At 33.0% G+C, this 21564-nt stretch overlaps 1 protein-coding gene across 2 annotated transcripts in view; it reads left to right on the forward strand.

Annotated features, from left to right (window-relative positions):
• LOC135846515 (uncharacterized) overlaps window positions 1-18198 on the forward strand; it is a 540933-nt gene extending 522735 nt beyond the window's left edge. For both annotated transcript variants that reach the window (XM_065365649.1, XM_065365650.1), the window contains exons 4-6: window positions 8169-8302; window positions 12713-12983; window positions 16852-18198. In XM_065365649.1, the coding sequence (XP_065221721.1) occupies window positions 8169-8302; window positions 12713-12983; window positions 16852-16952 (506 nt within the window). In that variant the 3' untranslated portion in view covers window positions 16953-18198. The remainder of the gene's footprint in view (window positions 1-8168; window positions 8303-12712; window positions 12984-16851) is intronic.
• Window positions 18199-21564: the final 3366 nt, after the last annotated feature.

Here is a 21564-nt window from a genome sequence, read left to right on the forward strand (position 1 = left end):
TTATTCTTGGTTTAATTCCGGTTTTGAAAATTTTTTCTTCTGAAATATTCTACATTAATTTAGCAAAAATGTGGAAAGATGTCATTTCTGAAGCTTGGGAAATATTTAGGAATGCAGTGGTGCCAATTTTTGGCGATTTTTGCACAAAAACCGAAAATAATACGTATTTTTGATAAATAAGTTCTTAGCTATTCTTATCAATTACATATTTGAAATTGACAATAATGACCAAAAAAATTGGCAGCACTGGGGGGTCTAAAAATGTTTCCTCAGTTTCAGAAATTATACCTACTTCTCCATTGGTATAATTATGCTAAAAATCTTCGAAATTGCTTCAAAAATAAGCGAATTGCAAATTTTTAATTGTTCAGAGTGGGCAGAAGCTAGATTAAAAAAAATCACGATTTTTTCGAAAATTCTCATTTTTTGAGGACTTTGATCGTGACTTCAACTCAAATGAAGTTTTTCACTGAATTTGGTCGAAATCTTCAACATTTTTTTCGCGATTCATCTCAATAGGGGAAGCAGGAATTCTCAAATTGGGGGCCAAAATGGGAAAAATTTTTGTATGAGTAAAATTCTGTCCTTGTTGATTCCTTTGATCATAAAACTTGAACATTTTTTTTTTTATATATATATAATTGATGAAAAATGGCCGAATTTGAATATTTTTTCGACTGAAATATTAATCACCGGAGGACTGAATTCCCCCTCCAAACTTTTGAAAAAAGTGAATAGTTTTGGAATTTTTGAACCATTGACTTTTTTATTCCTTGTCCCGAAAAATGAGTGAAAAACAAATTGTGAAGAATAATTTTGAGCGTTGTGAGACTCATTTAAGAGATCCATGTGCCCCTAATTTTTCCCCCTCTTAAACCTGCCTCTGGCAATGGCCTAATTCGACGCAAAATCTCAAATATCATCTTTTGGAACTAAACCTTTCCGCTGTTTCCTTGTCCCTCCTGCACCCCACCCCCTCGGGTTTCGCCCAACTCTCTTCCTCCTGCAAAAAGTATGGTAACAAACCTGTCTTGACCCTGAAACAGGTCAAATGGGGTTAAAAGGTTGAAACCGGCAAAAAGGCCTGCGGTTACATCCTCCCATTGTACTGTGAAAATTTGAACCCTCTAGGTCAATTTGGAGGTGCTGTAGGCGTTCCTAAACGTCGAAAAACACATTTGACCCTGGAAAGGGGTCAAATAGGGTTGGAAGGTTGAAACATGCAAAAGGCACTTCGGGTACACCCTCTCATTGTACTGTGAAAATGTGGACCCCTCTAGGTCAATTTGGAGGGGCTACAGGCTATCTGAAAAATTGGAAAACGCGTAAAATAGCAAAAAAAGCCCACTTTTTTGACCCTGGAGAGAGGTCAAATAGGGTTGGAAGGTTGAAACCGGCAATAATCACTCATGAGGCACCCTCCCATTGTATGTTGAAAATTTGGACCTTCTAGATCAATTTTAGGGGTGAGGGGGTCAAAAACTGGGGTCAAATGTGGTTTTTCCCACCTTAATGGAGGTGGGGATGACCTAGGAAACTGAAATTTGGATATGTTGATCAAAATGAGGGTACTGACCAATGTTATGATTTTGGACCCTTTTCATCAATTTGGGGTCATATTATGCCCCTTCAAAAAAATGACCTTTCTGTAAAAATGTGGTTAGAAGGTCAAAACATGCAAAAGGCACTTTGGGTACATCCTCCCATTGTACTGTGAGAATTTGGACCCTCCAGGTCAATTTGGAGGGGCTGTAGGCTGTCTGAAAAATTGAAAAACATGTAAAATAGACCACAAATCCACTTTTTGACCCTGGAGAGAGGTCAAATGGGGTTGGAAGGTTGAAACCTGTAATAATCACTCATGGGGCACTCTTCTATTGCATGCTGAAAATTTGGACCTTCTAGATCAATTTTAGGGGCGAGGGAGTAAAAAATGAGGTCAAATGTGATTTTTCTCTTCTTAAATGGTGTGGGGGTGACCTAGGAAGCTGAAATTTGGATATGTTGATCACAGTGAAGGTACTGACCTATGGTATGATTTTGGACCCTTTTCGTTCATTTGGAGCCGTATTATGCCCCTTCCAAAAAAATGACCTTTCTGTAATTTTCAACTTTGACACTTCAAACTCCGGGAGTCAATTTTAGGTCCTAAAAGAACCTCATTTCCTAAGTTTGACCTTATTTGATCAATTAGAACAGGTTCCAAGTGATAAAATGTAAAAATCAAGGTTGTGCTGAAACTTATACTAAGTAAGTAAGTATAATTATTATAAAAACTGACACACCGGGAATCGTCTAGTTTGAGCTCAAAATGTCGAGAACTATCAAAATTTTTGACCCCCGACCTTTTTATCCGAAGTTGGGGCAATAGCAATCATTTTTTTTCAATAATTTGGCTAAAAAGAAAGAAAATCTTGAGTAATTTGCTAATAGAAAATCTTTTTCAAAAAGTAAAAATTTAACAAATTTTAGCAAAAAACAGAAATTTTTTTGGAATAATTGGCAAAAAAATTGCATTTTTTTCGGAATTTGTTTTTAAAAAGTGAAACTTGTTATGCCTTTTTAGGTATAAAACGACTATTCTTGGTAATTTTTGACAATTATAAGTGGATCAAAAATCGAAACTTTTCGATTGACAAAGAGCTAAAAATTCTGGACATTTTTGGCAAAAATGAAGACTTTGAGACAACATTTGAAAAAAAGTACATTTTTTTTGTTGAAATTTTTCACAAAAATCGAAAATTTTTGTCAGCCAAAATCCGCAAACATAAGCATTACTTGTCTATCTAAACTTGCTCGATAAATAAACAACAATAAACGAGATTTACCAAACTTTCAAAACAATGTATATTGTATATATATAGAGTAAGAGTAAGTATAGACTTCTTTGTACTAACAGATAGTCATAGGATTTGTGCACACAGCACAGCACATACTATTTTGTATAAATGTATACAAAAGGGGCTGAGCAGCAGAAGGGGGTCGATTAGTAATCCGCATCGTTTGGTCGATTAAACTCAAACGAATGGACGAATTCGATAATTACGAGAAACCGCGGACATTTAATGAAAACCGCATACGTAACAAGGATGCTATTTTGGTTACACTAGTGCCATTGATTTACTCAGATTCATCCGAGGATACATTTGCAGCATCTTATTGGTATACTCGTATAGCTGAAGCATCCCACGAGTTAATGTATGGCCGGCAAAGGAAGGGAATGAGACTACGTATTCCAAAAGGAAACCTCAAAATAGGATTTTCGCACTTTTAGTACGTAGCTCGACCTTGGTACAAAAAGCAATTTTTCTCATCGTTTTTGTCAATTGACATGATTGAAAAGTTTATTCGTGGTGAAAAATTTTAACTCAGCGAGATTTTTACCATGTACATATTATGCTTCGTATCACCCACACTTATAAACATCTACATAGAATTTTTATACCATTCGCGAGTCTATAATATGTACTTTAGCTATACCTTGCTCACTCGTACCTACCTATACCAACCCAACGTATAGGTGACGTTGTTTAAATAACTTAACGTGTTTTGTCGAGCGTGAATAAAAAATGAAAATAAAAAAAATTTGAATTGCTTTCGAATCTAAAGGCATTTATCGACTCGTACTCGTATATATAGCCTCATAGGTAGTATACGAGTACGCGAAGCACGCCGTTTCCATTTCATTAAAAATATTTAAAGGATAGGGTTTTGTGTAAGCGCCAATGCTTATTAGATAGGTGCTTTTTCATTTTCGATACTCTATAGTCGAACCCCTCCCTACCTCGTCACCCCTGCTAGGTACGCATTGCCCACGTATGTACCATTTGTATGTTAACCCCCTTTATTGAATGGTGTAGCCATGTAAATATGAACAACGTTCGCTGCGCTGTGCTGTGCTGATTGTGCTGTAATGTTTAATTCAAACGTATATATGTGTGTTTGGCATTCTATACGTAGTATAATTCCAAGTTTTTGAAATTTGTACACGCGAGCCGGTAAATTAGCGCTCCGGTCTGGGACACGGTGCGGGCGCCGCGCCGTTCAAACGGATGCGAAAACGGCGTTAATTAAGGTTCGATGTTGGTTTTTTATGCACGTTTAGGTTTCACCGAACGAGCCGAATGTTGCGGTTGGCAGGGCTATGCTTTTTCCCATACCCTATACATAAATGTAGAATAGGTATATGTAAGGTATACATATGTACGTGAATTTGCCCAACGTACGTTAGGTAAAGTAGCGATGTTAGGTGATGGGTGAAAAAAAAAGGCTGATTTCCAATTGAGAAAATTTTTCATGTAGCGATGAAAAGAGACGCGGAGAAAGGCTCGAGAGCGAAAATATATCTTTTCCTTTCGATTCGTCGAATGCAATGATTTCAAAAAGAGAGGGTTTCTTTGGCGAGTTTTGATGAAAATGAAAATCGACGTGATTTTTTTTTCAAAAACGAGCAAAAGAGAGGTTTATTTCTTCGATTTGTCAGTCTCTAGGTATTGAAGAATTTGATGCCCCCCTCCCTCCCTCCCTCTCTCCCTCCCACTATTCATCAAATATGGTCTCTGTTAGGGCGGATCGCGAAAAAAAGGTTGAGGATTTCGACCAAGATTCAGAGGAGACCTTCATTTTGAGTTGAAAGTCACAAAGAAAGATGCTCCTGGAGGGGAGATATGAGTCTCGCAGAATTTTGAGTCTATTTAAAATTAGAATGAAAATGAATCGAAATGAAAAAACACTCACGCATTATGCGTGAGAAGATCAACTCTTCTTCAAATACCTACAAATCTTTTACGAACATGTTATAACATCGAATCGAATCATTAACGAACGATGGGTGATTAAATACTTGAGTAAATTGATTCGGTTTATGTGAAACTAGTGTATAGGAATTCATCTGTTTTCAAGCGAAGTGAATCGGATCGAATCATTCACAACCGATTGACGATTGAACAAATTGATTGATTTATAGGTGAATCATTCGCAAACGAATTGATTCATATAAATGACTCCTTCGCGAACGAATCGATTCATTTACCTAATTTTTTTAATCATTCCCGAACGAATTGAATAATTTTTGGTGAATCATTCACGAACGAATTGAATAATTTTTGGTGAATCATTCGCGAACGAATTCAATTTTCTAGTGAATCATTCGCGAACGAATTGAATAATTTTTGGTGAATCATTCGCGAACGAATTGAATTTTTTAGTGAATCATTTGCGAACGAGTTCAATTTAATTTTCTAGTGAATCATTCGTGAACGAATTCAATTCAATTTTCTAGTGAATCGTTCGTGAACGAATTAAATAATTTTTGGTGAATAATTCGCAAACGAATTGATTCATATAAGTGACTCCTTCGCGAACGAATAGATTCATTTAGGTACTTGATTTTTGTTGAATCATTCGCGAACGAATTCAATTCAATTTTTTAGTGAATCATTCATGAACGAATTGAGTCATTTTTGTTGAATCATTCGCGAACGAATTCAATTCAATTTTCTAGTGAATCATTCGTGAACGAATTGAGTAATTTTTGTTGAATCATTCGCGAACGAATTGAATTTTTCAGTGAATCATTCGCGAATGAATTGAATAATTTTTGGTGAATCATTCGCGAACGAATTCAATTTAATTTTCAAGTGAATCATTCGTGAACGAGTTCAATTCAATTTTCTATTGAATCATTCGTGAACGAATTAAATAATTTTTGCTGATCATTCGCGAACGAGTTTAGTTCAATTTTCTGGTGAATCATTCGTGAACAAATTGAGTAATTTTTGGTGAATCATTCGCGAACGAATTCAATTTTTTAGTAAATCATTTGTGAACAAATTGAATTTTTTTAGTGAATCATTCGCGAACGAATTGATTCATATAAGTGACTCCTTCGCGAACGAATAGATTCATTCAGGTACTTAGTTTTTGTTGAATCTGTCGCGAACAAATGTAATTCAATTTTCTAGTGAATCATTCGTGAACAAAATGAATAATTTTTGGTGAATCATTCGCGAACAAATTAAATTTTCTAGTGAATCATTCGTGAACGAATTCAATTCAATTTTCTAGTGAATCGTTCGTGAACGAATTGATTTGTATAAGTGACTCCTTCGCGAATGAATCGATTAATTTGCTCAATTTTTGGTGAATCGTTCGCACACAAATTGAATATTTTTTGGTGAATAATCAACGAACCAATTGAATTTTCTAGTGAATCATTCGTGAACGAATTGAATAATTTTTGGTGAATCATTCGCGAACGAATTAATTGGTATAAGTGACTTCTTCACGAACGAATTGATTCATTTACCTAATTTTTGGTGAATAATTCGCGAACGAATTGATTGGTAGTTGGTAAATCATTCGCGAACGAATTGAATCATTAACTTGAGTTTTAGTGAATCATTCGCAAACGAATTAAATAATTTTTGGTGAATCATTCGCGAATGAATTGAATAGTTTTTGGTAAATCGTTCGCGAACGAATTGATTCATAAATTGAAGAACTGATCAACTCGTTCGCGAATCATGAACAATTCACTGAGAAATGAATTAATTTATATGTGAACAATTCGTTTGAGAACAGATCCACTTGTTGATAAACGATTCGTTATTGAAATGGTGGAGACTTTGTGGGATTTCAAGTTTCATCGAAATCCATTCAGCCGTGTTCTAGGAAATGAGTTTTAAAAAATGTTGAAAATGAAATGTTGTCGCTTAATGAACATGGAAGCTTTGAACTTTTGGAATTTGATGATGATGTTGAAATGTCCGGCTAGTAGCCTACAAGTTGTGAAACTCATGAATTTGTTCATCAATTTGCAACCAGTTATCAAGAAATACCTAAAAATTGGAGATGGAGAACAAAGCTTGAAAAAAAGTTGTAGGGCGTGTATAATTGAATTATTTTCGCCAATCAGATTTTGAAACTAGTTCATTGATTTGCAACCACTCAGCCAGTTATCTAAAATTGCCTAAAAATTTTAGGTAGAGAAAAAAGCTTGAAACAAAGGTTGCAAGGCGTGAAAAAATTACACAATTCTGTCCAATCACATTTTGAAACCGGTTCAATGGTTCGCATTTAGCAACCAGTTTTTTACAATCACCTAAAAATTCGAGATGGAGAAAAAAGTTCGATACAAAATATGTTGAACAGCGTGAAAAATTGAACTATTTTCGATGATCGGATTTTGAAACCGGTTCATTAATTAGTAACCAGTTATCAAAAATTGCCTAAAAATTGGAGATAGAGGAAAAAGCTCGAAACAAGAGTTGTAGAGTGTGAAAAATTGAACTATTTTCACTAATCTGATTTTAAAACCGGTTCATTAGTTTGCAACCAGTTGTCGAAAATTACTTGTATGCAAATTGATGTACCGGTTTCAAAATCCGATTAGCGAATTTTTTAGTTCAATTTTTTTACACTCTACAGCTTTTGTTTCAAGCTTTTTCCTCTAACTGTTTTTCTTTTAGGTGATTCGTCAAAAACTGGTTGCGAAATGCGAACCAATGAACCGGTTTCAAAATGTAATTAGACAGAATTGTGTAATTTTTCATACTCTGCAACTTTTGTTCCAAGCTTTTTTCTGTATCCTTAATGTTTACTTAGTTGATTTTCAAAAACTGGTTGCAAATTAATGAACCGGTTTCAAAATTGGATTAGCGAAGATAGTTCCATTTTTCACGTTCAACAATTGCTGTTTCAAGCTTTTTTTCTCTATCTCCAATTTTAAGTGATTTTCAAAAACTGGTTGCTAAAATAACGCGAACCAATGAACCGGTTTCAAAATATGATCGGACAGAATTGTGTGATTTTTCACACCCTGCAATTTTTGTTTCAGGTATTTCTTCTCTTCTTCCAATTTTTTGTTGATTTTCGTTAACTGGTTGCAAATTAAGGAACCGGTTTCAAAATTGGATTAGCGAAATTAGTTCAATTTTTCACGATCTACAATTTTTGTTTCAAGTTTTTTTTCTCTTTCTGTAATTTTTATGTATGAATTTTTGTTTTCATTTTAACTCGAAACAAGTTTTGTTTTTCAAAATTTAAACGATCTGATTTCTTTGATGGAGAGGGGGGTGTTTGTAATTACACGATTATTACACCCGTCCTGAGAGAGTTTATATTATGTAGTGAGCTATACCAATAATTTCTCATTTTTTTTGTTGCAGCGTTACCAGACGAAGGTCCAAAAATCAACGGCGGCAAGCCACGTTACCATATTGGAGACACAGTAGATGTAAATTGTACCTCAGGACGTTCGAAACCGGCAGCCAGTCTGCATTGGTTCATAAATGGCGATCAAGTACGTGCTTTCAACTTGTACCTACTTCCTATTATCTATTTACATCCTTAAGGCTGGAATTCCTCTACTCTTCTTAAACTTGATCTGAAATAAATCTAGTAACATCGGCGTTATGACAAATGACAATGAAGAGATGAAAAAAAAAATCATCCTTAAAAAATAAAGAAATCACAGAGAAGAAATTATTTCACGTATCTAGGCATCTCTTCACTTTTTTCGCTCGTCTTTTGTGCATCTACATACATCGTTTATCTCCAAACCAGCATGAAATATGAGAGAAAATACCTCTAACTATCTATACACGAGGTACATATAAGCAGACGAGGAAAAGAAAGGATGTGCAGAGTCAGGGGTTAGAGATAGAGAGAGAGAGAGACAAAACTCGACGCGACGGTGGCGTAAAGATTGTCATTTCGTAGTATATTTGACAGTTACGACATCGTCGGCTACCTTTTCCCATATGATGATAAATGTGTATACGACGAAAGTTCAAGTGAAACAAGAAACTTTATAAAGTGAAAAACTTTTCGATATGGGATGGCATGATGTAAAAATATCTACACATGTCGCGTCGGTTAATTATCTCGAAAGTATTTTGACGCGACCACAAAGGTATAAATATGTGTAAACGCCAAAGCCAACAACGGTGGAAAATCATCCGCCATGTTTAATTTACTTTTTGCCAAATTGTGGGAGGTTGCGTTGGAGGCTTGTTTATCTATACATAGAATGCTAAATGGTGGGCATTAATCTAATGTGTTGATTTTTTATGCTGCGAAAGAACCCATCATGTATCATCAAAGCTTTCTGATATTTTTTTGATTAAATAATATGGCTCTCTTTCCCTGTCTCTTTTTGTAAAACTTGAATGATTAATTTTAGAATTTTGAATTTTGATTTGCCTCGTCAAATGAAAGCGCAGAAAGAAGTGGCAAAAAGTGCTCTTGAAATAAAATTTGCCTAGAGTTTTTGCAGCCCAATGAATTCAGATGGATTTTTAAAGAATGTATATTGTATTTTTTCAGTCACACAATTGGGGGGGGAGGGGGGGAGGTAAAGCCAAGAACTTAGACATTGTAGAATCATTCAAAAGTAACGTTTTGATCGATAAAAATGTGTTACTATTTTGTAAAAATTTCAAACATTGTAATAAATATGTTTCTTTGATCACTTTTCAAAAACTTTGAGCCCAAAATCGAGTATATTTGACGAATTTTGAGCTATAAATAAGGTCTTTGAAGAATTTTGAAGGGCAGAATTGGGTCATGATTTTTAGAATTCCACACTTGACCCCTCAAAATGGGTTAAAATTTTGTGAAAAATTTCAGAATTTCTACAAAACTGTTTTTCGAGCATTTTACTGATTATTTTCTCAAAATTGGGTCAGGATTTTCAGAGTTTTTGGAAAAGTGTCTTGTAACTTTTCAAAATATCTAGCTTAAGACCAGCACGAAATCAAAAATGTAAATTGAAATTTTTTTGAGCACTTTTGAAATCAAGATGGGTTGCAAAAAATTTAAATATTCCAACAAAAATGATTTTTGAGCATTTTTTGAAACTTTTAGATCCCAAAATGGGCTCATGATTTTTAGAATTTTTGAAAAATATTTCATGCGACCGATCAAAATGGATTAAAATTTTGAAACATAATCAGATTTAGGTGTCATCGTACTTTTGAAGAATCTTGAGCTCAAAATCTAATCGTGATTTTAAAAATTTGTGAAGATGGGACCATGTGACCTCTTGAAATTGGTTGAAATTTTGGCACAAATCAAAAATTTTCATTGAAATTTTCTCGAGTGCTTTTAAAGAGTTTTGAGATCAAAATAACTTATCAAAATGGGGTGAAGTTTTGCAAAAAAAAATTGAAAATTCCAACAAAAATTATTTTTGAGCTTTTTTGAAAATTTTAATGATTTTCAGAATTTTTGAAAAAAGATGTCCTGCAACCCATCAAAATGGGTTAAAATTAAGACAGAATTAGAAATAAAAAAATGCCAATAAGTTTTGAAGAATTTTGAGCTTATAAAATTTGGTCATGGTTTTGAGAATTTTTCGAGATCTTGTCATGTAATCTCCCAAAATTGGTTGAAATTTCGACAGAAAATCAAAAATTTTCATGAAAACTTTTTTGAGCACTTTTGAAGAATTATGAGCCCAGAGATAGGTTATGAATATCATGATCCAGGTTTGGGTTCAAAATTCTAATGTTCAAAAATCATTTTCATCGAAATATTATAGGATTTTTTTTACAAAATTTTAACTCATTTTGGTCGATCACGGAATACTTTTTTCCAAATCCAAAAAATCTTAAAAAAATATTTGGTCGAGAAATATTTTTATTGACATGTTTGAATTTCCTGGAAAATTTATGACTCAAATTTGGCCTTAAAATTTTTTAAAGTGCTCAAAAAAGTGGTGTTGAAAATTTTTGGGTTTTTTAACAAAAATTTTAACCTATTTTGATAGTTCACGTGACACCTTTTTCAATAATATTGTAGAAATCATGACCAAATTTTGGGCTCAAAATTCTTCAAAAGTGCTCAAAAAATTTTGATACAAATTTTTGATTTCTGGCCAGAATTTATACCAATTTTGATTGGTCGCAGGGCAACTTCGTTCATAAGCACTTGACTCGAAATAGAAGTCGTTGATGAGTGATGACAATTGGCTAAAATTCAAAATCGTTTGTGAACGGTTCACTTCAATTGAACGTCCTTCGTTGACGATTTGCCAAAATTAGGAGTCGTTCGCGAACGATTCACTCGAATTATAAGTCGTTCGTGAACGATTCACTCGAATTATAAGTCGTTCGTGAACGATTCACTCGAATTAATAGTCGTTCGTGAACGATTCACTCGAATTAGAAGTCGTTCGTGAACGATTCACTCGAATTAGAAGTCGTTCGTGAACGATTCACTCGAATTAGAAGTCGTTCGTGAACGATTCACTTGAATTAGAAGTCGTTCGTGAACGATTCACTTGAATTAGAAGTCGTTCGTGAACGATTCACTTGAATTAGAAGTCGTTCGTGAACGATTCACTCGAATTAATAGTCGTTCGTGAACGATTCACTCGAATTAATAGTCGTTCGTGAACGATTCACTCGAATTAATAGTCGTTCGTGAACGATTCACTCGAATATCAAAAATCATGACCTAATTTAATTTTGGGCTCAGAAAAATTCTTTAAAACTTCTCTTCGGCTATATTTTGAAAATTAATAACTCCAATTTTTTGCTTCACAGCCCATTTGATTTTTCATTCAAAGAGGGTAAAATTTTTCCAAAGTTATTTCCTCTTACTTAATACAAAATGCACAGAGAAAAAAAACATCTGTAGGTATCCATTGAAGGAAAAAAAAACAACCCTATCATCGCACAAAATCAAACCTCCTTTCAACGCGTTCCTCCTCTTACCCCTCCATCACCCCTTCCACCTCGATACAAAAAACGGGGAAAAAAGTAACTCGAAGAAAAACACACCATCTCGTAATTATCGCGATAATTTCCCCGAGATAGAAAAAGAAAGCTCGAGTAAAAAAAAAAGGGAAAACAAACTAGGTAGGTGATAAAAAAAGGACGATAAAAATCTGTAAAATGAACTTGACAACGACACCTTTAATTTTTACCCGTCAAGGTGACACATCTCCGTTATCTTGGTCGCTTCGACGACGACGACGACGACGACGAAGCTACAGCGACGAATTTTCATTAAATATCTCATCACGAGCTGCAAAAACAGACCGAGAGAGGAAGCAGTACAAGAGGAAAATTCTAATTGAGATTAATGTAACAAGACAAATTTTTCGTTGAAAATGATAAAATTTGCGTCGTTTTTCTTTTAATATTTCCTGCGAAAGATCACGACGTTATTATTTTGTTTCTGTACGGTATAGTTCTTCTCTTCTTCTTATACTTATACTCGTACTAGGTACACGTAAAATTGCCAGCATCTTTTTCGCAGCACGTTTCATTTAGGTAAACGAAGTGTATTATTTTTGCGAATCGAGTTTTTTATTAATTAAGACAAAAGTATAATTACACGAGGAAATCGAGATGGGCTAATTTACCGAATAAAAATTCAATCTGCTGTAGCGAATTTTTCAATTTGAAAAGCTATTTTTGGTGGGTGTTTTTTTTTTAGCTGCGGGAGATGGATTTGAATGAAAGGCTGAAACACGTAGGTTGGTAGGATACTTGAACTCTTATTACGAGAATATCTCCTATATTTATATTTTTTTCATCAAAGTGAAATTTGATTGGTATTTCCAAGTCTACAATGTACAAAATGGGGTGGGAGGAATGTTAATTAATTGAAAAATTTATGAAATAAGATTTCAGATTTGATGAATTTTTTGAAAGATTTCAATTCGTTTGATTTACTCAAACCACTTGTTTTATTATTGCAGGTGAACACGACATTTTTAAAAGGTCCTTTCAGAAAATTCATGGGACGCGAAGGTCTAGAAGCTACCGTACTCGGATTGAAATTCAAGGTACAACCGGAACACTTTAGAAACGGCGATATGAAATTGAAATGCTTAGCTACCATTGCGACAGTTTACTGGCGTTCGAACGAAGAGAGTGTCGAAGGAGAAAAACAACACAAACCCCCGGTCATGGAGATCAAAAAAACCGAAGAATTGGAAGATGATAAATCTAGAGCAGATCGTGTTCAAGGTTCGCAAAGTTTGTACTTCGAATTCTACATTTATGATATCAACCACTTAGATTCCCGTGGAATTAATTTTCCGTCTAATCGATTACATTAAATAAAAAATCCACATCCCCCCTCCCCTTTTCAGAAGAAAAAACAAAACTATGCCAAAATAGGAGAAAACAGGTTCATTTTTTATTGCATTGAGTATCAGTTAGTTTTTCAAATTGAACATTTGTATCAAGTCGATTGTTCGAGGTACTAAATACATATTTCGCCTTCGGTTGCCATGAAAGACAGCTCAAAATAAATCAATGCATAATGGTTTGCTTATCATTAAAATCGAAGGAGAAATTTTTCAGCTTTAGTGTGTCAAAAGAAATGAAAAATGCAAAATCACTAATTTATAATTGTAAATAATTATTATAATTCAAACATTTCAACTTTTAAGATGGATGCCTAATTTTTCTTGACTGACTACGGAATGTACTGATGTTAAGATTTATCACTAAAAAGCTCGAAAAATTATAGAAGAGAGACACTTCGATCTCCTCAGCAACAAACCAATATTTTCAAAACTGAATCGCAGCCCTTCTCGAGAGCACAACAGCCCCGAATTTGGCCAAAATTTGAAAAAAAAAATTGAAGTGGCGTGTCGATTTTTCTGAATTTGAATACTCTTGAGTTTAAATATATTTTCGATTCAAGGCCTCTGAGCTCCTCTCCACCCCTTTTTCTTGCATTAATGACCCTTAAATAGTCAAAATACCAACAAAAAAAAAAAAAAAGTGAAAATCCTGGGCTCCCAAACGTTTTTATTTGCGATTTTACCTTTTTTGTTTTACGTGAGCATTTTGCTCAATATTTAAGTAGGCAAAAATTGAACAATTCTTGGCAAAAATAACGTAACATATCGTTTAAAATATTTATTAAATGCCTTGAAAAACAATCAAAAACTATTCGAAGTTTGGTCGATAAAATATTTCGAAACTTTAAAATAATTTCGCGGAAATTGCGTACAAATTTCATCAAATTGAAACTTAGAATTTTGCGAGTTTTAAATTAAAATATCATAAAAACTGTCAAATTGGTCGGTTTAAAAAATAATTGAGAAAAATTGATTAGAAAATCAGGAAGCATATTTGATTGATTATTAAAACTTGTTCAACTTGAATAAAAAAAATTTAAGAGCACTAAACGGTGACAAAATGTACAAAAACTTTGAAAAAATATAGAAAAAATCATCTAAATGGTAGAAAATTTAAGAAAAAATCGATAAAATGTCGTGAAAGCGGTAAAAGTCGATAAAAAGATTGTCAGAATTGCATAAACTATCAAAAAAAATCGAATCAATGCATCACTTATTCAAGATAACCGGAAACAGGTGAGGAAAAAATTTTCATCAGAAAAATTGGGGGAAAATTTTGGGAAAACTAGTTTAAAAATTGTTGAATTTTTTTTTTGGTCATCTCATGAAAATAGTTGAAAATGAATCGATTTTGGGATAAAATTTTTGAAAAATGGCCTGAAGTGTCACAAAATTGCCAACAATTGATAAAATACGTACGATGAAAATTGAAGGAATTTTATGATAATTATTCAAAACATCAGAAACATTTTAAAAGTATGGCATTAATTATCTAAAATCACCAAAAATTGATTACCTAAATTTTTAAAAAATTACGAGCAAAATTGTAAAAAATTTAGAAAAACTGCTTTAAAATTTGTGAAAAAGTTATTAAAACTATTGAGAATTATGAAAAGTGAATGTAAAATTGCGAAATTCCTGCATTTATATCGCACAAATGTCTAAAATCTGAAATATCAGAAAAATTTGTTGGAAATTACGAAAAATTCATAGAAAAAATTTTAATTGAACGAAGTTTTCCAAAAATTACGTAAGTATAGTTGATTCAAAGAAAATTCATCGTGCATAAAATTCTTCCTCACAGAATTTTTTTTATCTATGTTTATGGAATTTGAGAACTTCAAATTTAAAACCAGTGGTAGTGACAGCCACTGTTTAACACCAGAGGTACTGACGTCTGACAGTCACTGTTTTAAACCAGTGTTTGTTACAGAAACTGTTTGAAACCAGCATCTGTAAGAGACATGTTTTATAACCAGTGGTAGTGACAGACACTGTTTAAAACCAGTGGTAGTGACAGAAACTTTTTAAAACCAGTGGTAGTGACAGAAACTGATTGAAAGCAGTGGTAGTGACAGATACTTTTTAAAACCAGCGGTAGTGACAAACACTGTTTTTAACCAGTGGTAGTGACAGACACTGTTTAAAACCAGTGGTAGTGACAGACACTGTTTATAACCAGTGGTAGTGACAGACACTGTTTAAAACCAGTGGTAGTTACATACACTGTTTCAAAAACCAGTGGTAGTGACAGACACTGTTTATAACCAGTGGTAGTGACAGACACTGATTGAAACCAGTGCTAGTGACAGAAACTTTTTAAAACCCGTGGTAGTGACAGATACGGTTCAAGTTCAAATAAATATTTGATTATTAAATTATCAACTTGACTGATTATTGCCTCATTTTGACTAATTTTCATTGGGACTCGATATTATATGTCTACTGGAAGCGATCAAATCTCTCCTCTCCAAAATCTTTTCTAGTGAAATTTGTTTTTAAATATGATTGATTAGATACCTGAAATATTTCTTGAAAATGACTGATTAAAGATTAAAATTACCACACATCAAACTTTTCTATTATTTTATTTGAAAAAAAAATTAATTAAAAAAAGAAACACCTGTCTACAAATATGGGCAAGAAAATTAATTTCAAAAAATTTGATATTGTGTCCCAATTTTCATATATCTAGGACCTAGGTACTTGATAATCAGTTGAGTATTTGAAAATCTAAGTATACACATTTCTCAAATTCCCTGAAAATTGATGAAAAAAAGTTCACAAGGAAGAATTTTCTCCTGGAAGAATTTCGTGGGATGAACTTTTCAGTTACCATGTAGCCTATCAAAAAAAAAAAAAAAAACTATAAAATTGCCATAAAAGTTACTGGATCAAAAATTGATGAAATGATTTATTATGAAAATTGAGGAAAATTTCGTGATACCTACCTAATTGTATAAAGTATCAGAAAAATTGTCAAACTGATGCGTTAATTATTCAGAACAATCAAAAATTGGTTTTAAAAAATCGATGAAATTAAAAAAAAATTGTTGAAATGCCATGAAAATAATTGAAAATGACTAAAAAATGATGTAAAATTATGCATAATTGTCCGAAATGTTGTTGGAAATCGGGAAAAATTGTAAAATTCTCAATTTCAGTAGGTACTATTGATTAAAATTAACCAAGCTTTTACTGAAATACGATTACTTATCATTGAATTATTTTTAAAATACATTACATAATAGGTAATACATATGAAAGCATTCAAAAACTAAGTACTAAAAATTAATAAAGCAACTCGAAATTTATACAAAAACTAATTGACATCAAGAGTAATGATTTCCTCATCAATTAACACGATTTTCAAAAAGTTTCCCAAATAAGCATCCGAATAACCAATCGCCTTTCTAGAATAATTTTCTTTTTTCCTGTCGTCGTTAAAAAAAAATTGAAAATTGAAAAAAAAAACGTCATAAGGGCTAAAGTTTTAATCTAGCTCGCCTTACAGCTTATTGAGAAAAAGTAGAGTGCAAAAATATTGAAGAAGTGCCCTCCTCCCCTCAAATTATGCATCTCGATTTGAAATTTTCCAAACACCCTATGACATGATTTCAAGCCTGTATATTGTTCCCCTCCCTGAGTACCCGTCCATAACCTAATATTAAATTGACCATATTACCTAGTTAATTATAATTATATTTACTTACCGAGCTAATTTCTGTTCGTTTTGATTTCAGCTTCGAGCGGATGTCGAAGTAAATGCAACTGGCACGTGTTAAACTACATCCCATTGCTCAGCTTTCACGCTCTGATCGTTCCTATCATCGCTGTCAGATGACTTGTTCTACCGTTACCTTATTGTTGTTACAATTTTAGCTGAACACGTGTTTTTTATGCAAATGTCCAGCGTTAAAATTTATTTGTGATGTTATATGCGTATATTTTTGTGATTAAACCGATAATGCTTCGAGTTTTCAAATTACGACGTGAATTTGTTTCGTTCTCTCGGTATCGATAAGATGGATCTGGAGTCGTGTACCTACCATTGATTAATATTTCATTATGTACCTACTACCTACCTTTTTTTGAATGTGTGTTTTGAATTCTGTCTGTTTTAATTCTTATTGTGTACCTTTTTTTTTTTTTTTTTTTTTGAACAAAAATTTTAGAATATTTTTTTTTTGTGTCACGATTTTAAAATTACTCGAGATTTATCTTATCGATTCTGTCGAATGAAACAATCCCGCATTTACCAAAAATGAAAATATAAAATTTAAAAAAAAAAACAAAAAAGAACATGGGCATTATACATATTTTTGTACAGTAGCAATAGGTACGTATAATTTTCGTAAGATTCGACGAAAAAAAAAATGAAATTAAAGCGAGTAACATATGAAAGCGAACAATTTTCATCTTCGGTAGTCTTCCTTTAGCTCAGATACAATATCTGATTCTTGAATCATTTTTCTCTCTCTCAGAGACGACAAAACGTATAAAAATACTTAATCGTTCGCGAATTTTTTTCAAAATAATATTTGAAACGTTTCAGGAAAATAATACGTTTTTAAAAATTGACGATAACGAAAGCAGGATTAATCGCAATGATGTTTTTTTTTTCAATTGTAAGTAATTTTTTGTATTACATATCATCGTTACGTATCAGCTCTCCTAGTCAAATAAGTTACATATATACGTAATTAGTGTTTTAAAAAAAATACCTCGTGTATGTTTTGAGGCCCCGGCCCCCTTCTCATTCCCATTTTGCCTCCCTCACCCCGAATGTTTTTTTTTTCTAAATGTACAGAAATATTCATTGTATGTATATAAATATCGTGTACAGTATACTGATACAGATTGTAAGTATAATATGATGTAATTGTTTTAAATGTTGACAGCTATTTACACCAGTTTACATTAAGCTTGACACAATTATTATTTTACACACGTAATTATTATTCATATAGAAAATTGTGAATTTTGATTTTTGATTTTTTTTTTCGTTTTATCCATCTTTTTTTTCTGTACATGGTTTATTTTTTATTGGTATCATGTTTCAAGTGAAATAAACATTATTACGATGCGTTTTCTCGGCGTGTTTTATTGTTTATTTGAATTAATTTCATTTTGTTTGTTTCGAGTTTTGGTGGTTTTAATTTGCGTAATGAATTGGTAACAAAAAATACGAATGGGGATGTTGAATTTTCATTGATTTTAATTTTTCAACGACTCGATAGCTCGTATGCTCGTAAATAAACCGCACGTACCTACGTTGCAAGAAGAGCTCAAATTCGTGATCTGTAGAATTGAATTTAGTGAAAACAGCTTCTAGTTTATAATGAAGCTGACATTTTCTGCTAATTCTGACGTTGGTTCTATCAAAAAGTTCAAACTTTTCTAGATAATGAAGCTTTCTGTAAAAAAGTTGAACTTTCATGGGTAAAAAAGCCACTTGGATTAGAATAAATAAGCTTTTCGTGATCAGCGATGCTGAATTTGTAATAATCGATTCCTCGTACACCCTAATGGGTTTAAATTTGAGGCAAAAAGATCAATTTTTGAAATATCACTGTGGCGCTATCTGTAATGTAAACAGTGAACTAACTGCTTAAAAAGAGAACAAATTTTGAAAAAATGATAGAGCGCTTCAGTCGGTCAAAAATGGAACTTCTTTTGTAATTCTAGAAAAAGACATTATAAAATGCATTTTTCTGTATCCAAATCAGGATAACAAATGAACTTCTCATTTTCACCACCTGAAGCGCTGCATCATAAATTTTGAGCTTTTGATTACATTTTGTGAGCTTTAGGAGCTTTTTAGGCTGTACGTACTGTCGTAATGGGGGTTTTGACACACGGAGAATCCATTTCTAATGTTGGTTTTTCCAAAAAGCTCAATGTTTCCTGAAAAATGAAGCTTTTTTTCAAAAAAATTGAACTTTCGGGTACAAAAAAGCTTCGACGCTTAGAATAAACCAGCTTGACGTAATCAGCGATGCTGAATTAGTGATAATCGACTATTCGTACACCCTATTGGGGTTTCATTCAGCCAAAAAGCTCAATTTTGAAAAACTTCATGTTTGCTTCTTTTGGTCGTGTTTGAGTCATTGTTTGATGCAAAATGGGACCAATTTCATTTGAAAAATATTATATGGGATATTATCAATTTTGTGAGCTTTAGAGAGCTTTTAAGACCGTACATACTGCACGAATGGAGGGTTTTCGCCCTATTTGACTTTCATTCGGCCAAAAAGCTCAATAATTTGAAGAGAACAAATTGTGAAAAAATGATGCAGCGCTTGAGGCGGCAGAAAATGAAACTTCCCTTGATATTGTCAAAAAAACGTTGTAAATACACTTTTCTATAACCCAAAATCAGGATTACAAAAGAACTTCTCATTTTAACCGAGCTTCAACCCTTGAAACAAACGATCTTGACGTGATCAGCGATGCTGAATTAATGATAATCGACTATTCGTACACTCTATTTGGCTTTCATTCGGCCAAAAAGCTCAATTTTGAAAAAGCACAAATTTTCCAATTTTGATCATTTTCGAGTATAAAAAAAGATGCTAAATGAGACCAATTTTATTAGGAGAATATAGAGTATCAGCAGGTTCGATTCTCCTAATACTTGAACTTTCAAGTGAATTTTGCAAGCTTTAGAGAGCTTTTTAGCCTGTACGAACTGTCTAAAGGGGGGAGGGGTCTGATGGGCGGAGAATCCATTTCCGTTCTTGGTACTGCCAAAAAGCTCGAAGTTCCTAGTGAAATGAAGTTTTTTTTCAAAAAAGTTGAACTTTGAGGTACAAAAAAGCTCGATCGATTAAAATAAATAAGCTCAACGTGATCAGCGATGCTTAATTATAGTGACAATCGACTATTCGAACACCCCATTTAGCTTTCATTTGGGCAAAAGCTCAATTTTGAAAACGTGATAGCAGCGCCATCTATAGCATGATAGGTGAAACAACTGTCTTGAGGAGAGAACAAATTTCCAAATTTATGATGCAGCGCTTCAGGCGGTGAAAACGAGAAGCTCTTTTGTAATCCTGATTTTGGGATATGGAAAGAGGTAATTTCAACTCATTTTTCCACTTTAACAAAAGAAGTTCCATTTCTGGCCGTCTGCAGCCCTGCATCATTTTTTTCAACATTTGTTCTCTTTTCAGTAGTTTACTTTTTACATAGCAGATAGCGCTACAGTCGAACATTTCAGAACATTTTCTGAACTTTAGAGAGCTTTTTAGGCTGTACAAAATTTCGTACTGTGGGGGGAGGGGATTGACATGCGGAGAATCCGTTTCTGGTGTTGGTTCCACAAAAAAGCTCAAAGTTTCCAAGATAATGAAGCTTTTTTTCAAAAAAGTTGAACTTTCCCTAATATGTGAACTTTTGAATGTATTTTGTGAACTTTAAAAAGGTTTTAAGGATGTACGAACTATCGTGGGAGGGGTTTTTCATCACGGAGAGTCTATTTCTGGCGTTGGTTCGACCATAAAGTTCCAAGTTTCTTAAATAGTGAAACTTTTAATCAGAAAGTTGAACTTTCAAGAGTTGAAATGCAACTTTGAATAAAATTAACAAACTTTTCATGATCAGCGATGCTCATTTAGAAATAATCGACCCCTCGTACGCTCAATTAGCTTTCAATTGATGTAAAATAAAAACACTCATTTTTTAAAAATCATATTTGCCCCTTTTTGTGATGAAGTATGCAACCTAAACTACAGCAGTGACTAAGATTGTGCCATTTTTAGACATAAAAGGGGTATTTTTATACTCGAGTGATGCAATTTTTTTTTTTTCTTTGAAATTAGTGTCTTTACCTAAATTAAAAGCTAATCAAGCTTACGAGGAGTCGATTATAATTATTTAAGCATGGCTGTTTACGAAAATATCATCTTTTTTACTCCATGTTGTATTTTTACCTCTGAAAGTTGAACTTTTCGTGTTTTGAATTGGTTCGTGGAATTTTTGCAACAATTATTGAATTTTGAACTTTGAAGTATGCAGCTTACTTTTTTGACATGATTTGAGAGGGAGAGTCGTTTTCAAAGACGCTGAATCCGAATTTTTTGTCCATTTAGTGATTCAAGAGGGGATGAATCCTTCTTCCAAGGGGACTAGTTTATTTTTTAAGGTAAGTATGTTTATTGATGTAGGTAAGTATCGATATCATGTTTTCAGAGGCACTGAATCCGAATTTTCTTCGCTGATCATCATTTAAATTAAAATACCTAATTAACCTAAATTAAATAATTATTTTTAATTGATTTTTAATAAGAATAAATTTAAAATTTTTGATTATAAAATTAATTGAAAAAAAATGAAAAATTCTATTTTTTTAAATTGATTTAATTTTTTAGTTTGGGGTTAAAAAAATGAAAAATATTATAATTTTCAATTTAAAAAAAATTAAATTTTAGATTTGATATGTAGCTTTAAAACCT

The sequence above is a fragment of the Planococcus citri genome, chromosome 5 (genome assembly GCF_950023065.1).
Source record: "Planococcus citri chromosome 5, ihPlaCitr1.1, whole genome shotgun sequence".
Taxonomy (NCBI): Eukaryota; Metazoa; Arthropoda; class Insecta; order Hemiptera; family Pseudococcidae; genus Planococcus; species Planococcus citri.